The sequence below is a fragment of the Chiloscyllium plagiosum genome, chromosome 27 (assembly GCF_004010195.1).
Source record: "Chiloscyllium plagiosum isolate BGI_BamShark_2017 chromosome 27, ASM401019v2, whole genome shotgun sequence".
Lineage (NCBI taxonomy): Eukaryota > Metazoa > Chordata > Chondrichthyes > Orectolobiformes > Hemiscylliidae > Chiloscyllium > Chiloscyllium plagiosum.
The window spans coordinates 45,596,927-45,602,926 of NC_057736.1; the positions used below are offsets into that span (position 1 = coordinate 45,596,927).

Below are 6,000 nucleotides of genomic sequence, written 5' to 3' on the forward strand. Positions count from 1 at the left end.
ATCTGTGTTCACTGGGGAAGACACAAGCAATCTCCCAGAGGTAACAGTGGCTGAAGGACCTGAACTGAAGGGAATTTATATTTGCCAGGAATTAGTGTTGGAGAGACTGTTAGGTCTGAAGGCTGATAAGTCCCCGGGGCCTGATGGTCTACATCCCAGGGTACTGAAGGAGGTGGCTCGAGAAATCGTGGATTGGTTGGTGATTATTTTCCAGAGTTCGATATATTCAGGATCAGTTCCTGTGGATTGGAGGGTGGCTAATGTTGTACCACTTTTTAAGAAAGGCACGAGAGAGAAAGCAGGAAATTATAGACCAGTTAGTCTGACCTCAGTGGTGGGAAAGATGCTGGAGTCTATTATAAAGGATGAAATTACGACACATCTGGATAAGAATAACAGGATAGGTTAGAGTCAGCATAGATTTATGAAGGGGAAGTCTTCTGGAATTTTTTGAGGATGTACTCTGAAGATAGACAAGGGAGATCCAGTGGATGTAGTGTACCTGGACTTTCAGAAAGCCTTTGATAAAGTCACACATAGGAGGTTAGTGAGCAAAATTAGGGCGCACGGTATTGGGGGCAAAGTACTGACTTGGATTGAAAATTGGTTGGCAGACCGGAAACAAAGAGTAGTGATAAACGGCTCCATTTCGGAATGGCAGGCGGTGACCAATGGGGTACTGCAGGGATCAGTGCTGGGTCCGCAGCTTTTTACAATATATATTAATGATATAGAAGATGGCATTAATAGTAACATTAGCAAATTTGCTGATGATACTAAGCTGGGTGGCAAGGTGAAATGTGAGGAGGATGTTAAGAGATTATAGGGCGACCTGGACAGGTTAGGTGAGTGGACAGATGCATGGCAGATGGAGTTTAACGTGGATAAACGTATGGTTATCCACTTACCTGGAATATTGTGTGCAGTTCTGGTCTCCAAATTTGAGGAAAGACATTCTGGCTATTGAGGGAGTGCAACATAGGTTCACAAGGTCAATTCCTGGAATGGCGGAACTATCTTATGTTGAAAGATTTGAGCGACTGGGCTTGTATACCCTTGAGTTTAGAAGAGTGAGAGGGGATCTGATTGAGACGTATAAGGTTACTAAAAGATTGGACACTCTGGAGGCAGGAAACATGTTTCCGCTGATGGGTGAGTCCCGAACCAGAGGACACAGCTTAAAAATAAGACGTAGGCCATATAGGACAGAGATGAGGAGAAACTTCTTCACCCAGAGAGTGGTGGGTGTGTGGAATGCTCTGCCCCAGAAGGCAGTGGAGGCCCAGTCTCTGGATTCATTTAAGAAAGAGTTGGATAGGGTTCTTAAGGATTGTGGAATCAAGGGTTATGGAGATAAGGCAGGAACAGGATACTGATTGAGGATGATCAGCCGTGATCATATTGAATGGTGGTGCAGGCTCGAAGGGCAGAATGGCCTACTCCTGCACCTATTGTCTATTGTATCCCATAGATTATAAATATCTAGATGCATATTGAGAACAAAGAGGGAAAAATTAAAAAAGAAACATGTAAGTGTTTGATAATCAATTCCAATTGGCTTGTAGCATTCAGACTACAATATGATTCGAGATATCAATATTTTTCTTTTTGTTATGCAGCAAGAGAAGAAATGTAGCATTTCCCCAGCAGGAGCTGAAAAAAGCACACCAGCTGTAAGTGTAACATTATACCTATTCCAACTACAGTGTGGGGATACTTAGTACCTGGTGATTTAAAAAAAAATCATTTTGGGTATTCCAAGCTCTTTGCAGAACATTTCTGTGAACAGAAATAAAATGCAAACATTCATGAGGATATAGAAACTATTAATGTTAAGTGGTCTAACTTCAGAGAGTCTGCTGAGTTATTGATATGTTCAAACAACAACTGTTCTTATACATTAATGAATCATATGGATAACTGTGATTCTCACTCTGATGTCTCAATCATATTCTCTTGTATCATCGTGGGATGGGCTATTTACACAGTCTCAAACATAAACCTTTACAAACTGTAAAACTACATCTCTCCTAAGTTTTTGCCCATAACTTTTTTTTTTATATTCATAGACACATTCTACCCCATTTCTACAACCACACCCAATAACCACCATCTCTGGAATTATGATTTAATCTTTCAGGAGGTTTCACTACTCACCCTGATTGCACCCTTGATGGAATTGGAAGATTTCTAATGACTCAATGAACTTCTGTTTCTTGACTTGTATGGGCTTCACTGAGATTTGTAATATTTAGTTATGTTAATTTCTAAGTCAACATCTAGTTCTTCCAAATTTATGACTGAAAACATCACAGATACCTACTGATTCTATGTTTATTATCTTCTGAAGTATGTACTAAATAAGATTTCTGATTGTCATTGCGCTGATCATTGCTTCTATCCCTTTGCCTTCTATCTATACCTTTCCTTGCATTAACAGGGGTAGGGTCCTGCTCTGGTTATTTTCAATAAAATTGTTCCCAGTCTTGAACTCTTTGATAATCCTAGACTGCTAGCTCTGAAAGTAAGTTTTTAGGTAAGGTAGGAAGCTGTGTTTAGAGTTTCCTGCCTGTCAACAATTTTGATGGTGTCAACCCACATTGTTGTCCTGTATTTTAAGAATGCAGTCAGAATGTCTTTCTTCTTCCTTAATGATATATTGGGTGAATGTCTTTATACAACCTTTGCTGATTAACATCCATTTTTGAGGTCAAATTAAGGATTATGCAGTTCTTCTACTTTAAAAGAGAATTCCTGATTCTGTACAACATGCAATGTTTCTAACATGTGTTTTCCATTATACTGGATTGTTTGTAACTATCCCATGACATTTTATTCAATCCCTCCATGATCATGTCACTGAGTTTTCACTGGATCAGACCATGTCTTAATACTAATAGTTCATTGGCGGATAAAACCATTACACTCATTCCAGTATCTAGTTTGAACTTGAAACTATATTCACTGGAATATATATCCGCTCTAATGGATATATGTGTGAAAACTTTTATTTTGAAATCTGTAAAAATAGGGATTTTGCTTCAGCACATTTTGCTTAAATGTACAGTTGTTCTGCAGTGATAATATTCTGCCATGTTTGTAGGATACTGCCCATGATTTGTTTTTTGGCATCACCGTGCAGTCAGGGTTTTATGATATCTTGCATTTTTTCCAAGCAATTATAACATCTTTGGTGCTTCTTTCTTGCTAGGCTTTCTGCATAGAATGGATCTGCTCCTGCCACAGTTAAAATACCAGTGACCTGGGATTAGGCCTTTAAGTTTCCTAGTTTTCCTAAGACCACTTTCAGTAAAACATTACTCTTCATGAAGAACTGTTCCTCTAAAACACTTCACACGCTTCATTTCTAGTCTAATGAAGTCCACAGATCATCCTCCTTCCCTATTATCCCCCTCAATTATTTGTTTTCATTTCTCAACTTTATTGTCCCTTTAATAGCTTATTTTCAATCGTGATTTTTCATTTCTATCAGTGGTTTCTGTAATATTATAGTTTGTAAAAGATTATGCTTGGGACTGTTCAAATAGCACCTTTTGTAATGATGTGCTTAAAGAACTGGTCACTGAAGGATTCTGGAGCCAAGACTTTTCTCCAGCTCTCACTATTGCCTGCCCTTTTTGTCTGCCTCACTGGGCCATTGTGATTTTTCTAATATGTGATCTTCTTTAGATTGCACTATAATGTGGTCTTATCTTAGTATTGTTTTTAGGTTTCTATACTTGCATTTTTCAACCAGCCTGTAAAAAGTCATTCATCAAATTTGGTTTGCTTGTCTTCTGGACTCTTATTGAATTTAGTCCTTCCAAGAATCTTGTTGCTCTTCCAGAGGAATAGGAAGTTCCCAAAAATCCTTTAGATAGAACTTTCCAAACCCATGACCACTTCCATGTAGAAGGACGAGGGCAGCAGACACATGGCTACACTACTATCTGGAAGTTCCCATCCAAACCATTCATCATCCTGACTTGGAAACCAATCGTCATTCCTTCCACGTTGTGGGGTCAAAATCCTGAAATACTCTCTCAGGGCCTTGTGGGTCAATATACAGCAGGTGGACTGCAGCAATTCAAGAAGGTAGCTCACCATCCTTTCTCAAGGGCAACTAGGGACAGGCAATAAATGCTGCCCAGCCAGCCATGCCCATGTCCCATGAATGAATTTTTTAAAAACTTGCTATTGGCTTAACACTGCTTCACCTCCCTCTGTGGTTTAATCAATGCCTTACAATAATGTTGTTTTTCAAAGTGAAGTAACAATTTGTTACCTTGAGAATTTATTTTTCTATGACGCCTTCATTTTTGAGGTTAATTTGGTCCTTCCACCTGTCTAAATCTCTGGATCGTATAATTTTATGATCAATAGAATTTTAAGCGTTTAGGGAGTTTAATGGAACTTTAATTTTTATCTTCCTAGATCAAACCTTTCCCACATCATTCAGCCTCTCACTAACTCCTATTGTCTCGCTCTTGCAAATCCCATTTTGGAAATGGTGCAAAAATATTGAAACTTACTTTGCTTTAACTCAGTTCAATAATCTTGCCACTTCCTTCCCATGGTATATTGGGTATTTTCAGGTTTGATTTTGTTATTTCTTTGCTCCCTCATGTAATAGTAACCCAGACTGAAGGGTTTTTATTTGACACCTTTGCTAGGAATCTGGTTTTCCCAGTATTCCCTGGCTAGTGTGTATTTAAAATCAATTTTGACAATTTCTAAGAGTTGTTTATCAGATCCACCATTTTAACTAGTTGAACTCTCTGGTTCAAAGCTTATGATTGCTAGATTGGAATCTTCTGCACAGTCCGGTATGTTGCTGTTTACCACCTTGAATGACTTTGCTTTGAAATTTCTGACCTTCCCTCCCTCCAATTCTTCTATGGAACAGTCTTGGAACAGTCTTGGAATTCTTCTTGCCAATTTCTGCAATTTTGGCACCACTTTTCCAGATCTGACTGTTCTTTTAAAGTTAAATTTCCAGTATCACAGCTGCCACCATCATCTATGTTAAATAATCTAACTCTGCAGAGACAACTGAGTTATTGCTATGTTCAAACAACAACTAATTAATTATATATTATAGAACTATATACAGTACACAACTAGATCTTACATCACGGAAGCTATGATCATTCTCTCTCAAGTTTGTGTTCTCTTATATAGAACATAGAAAAAATACAGCGCAGTACAGGCCCTTTGGCCCTCGATGTTGCGCCGATCCAAGCCCACCTAACCTACACTAGCCCACTATCCTCCATATGCCTATCCAATGCCCGTTTAAATGCCCATAAAGAGGGAGAGTCCACCACTGCTACTGGCAGGGCATTCCATGAACTCACGATTCGCTGAGTAAAGAATCTACCCCTAACATCTGTCCTATACCTACCACCCCTTAATTTAAAGCCATGCCCGCTCGTAATAGCTGACTCCGTACTTGGAAAAGGGTTCTCATGGTCAACCCTATCTAAACCCCTAATCATCTTGGTCAACCCTATCTAAACCCCTATCAAGTCACCCCTAAACCTTCTTTTCTCCAATGAAAACAGCCCCAAGTGCCTCAGCCTTTCCTCATACGATCTTCCTACCATACCAGGCAACATCCTGGTAAACCTCCTCTGCACCCGTTCCAGTGCCTCCACATCCTTCCTATAGTATGGCAACCAAAACTGCACACAATACTCCAGATGCGGCCGCACCAGAGTCTTATACAACTGCAACATGACCTCAGGACTCTGGAACTCAATTCCTCTACTAATAAAAGCCAGTACACCATATGCCGCCTTCACCGCACTATTTACTTTCAGTGATCTGTGTACATGGACACCAAGATCCCTCTGCTCATCCACACTACCAAGTATCCGACCGTTAGCCCAGTACCCCATCTTTTTATTACTCTTACCAAAGTGAATCACCTCACACTTAGCTACATTGAACTCCATTTGCCACCTTTCTGCCCAGTTCTGCAGCTTATCTATATCCCGC

The 6,000-nt window shown here is 39.7% G+C and overlaps 1 protein-coding gene across 7 annotated transcripts in view; it reads left to right on the plus strand.

Annotated features, from left to right (window-relative positions):
* Positions 1-6,000, plus strand: part of LOC122563754 (adhesion G protein-coupled receptor B2-like) — a 776,300-nt gene that overhangs the window by 764,189 nt on the left and 6,111 nt on the right. For all 7 annotated transcript variants that reach the window (XM_043717945.1, XM_043717942.1, XM_043717944.1 and 4 more), the window contains one exon: positions 1,620-1,673. In XM_043717945.1, the coding sequence (XP_043573880.1) occupies positions 1,620-1,673 (54 nt within the window). The remainder of the gene's footprint in view (positions 1-1,619; positions 1,674-6,000) is intronic.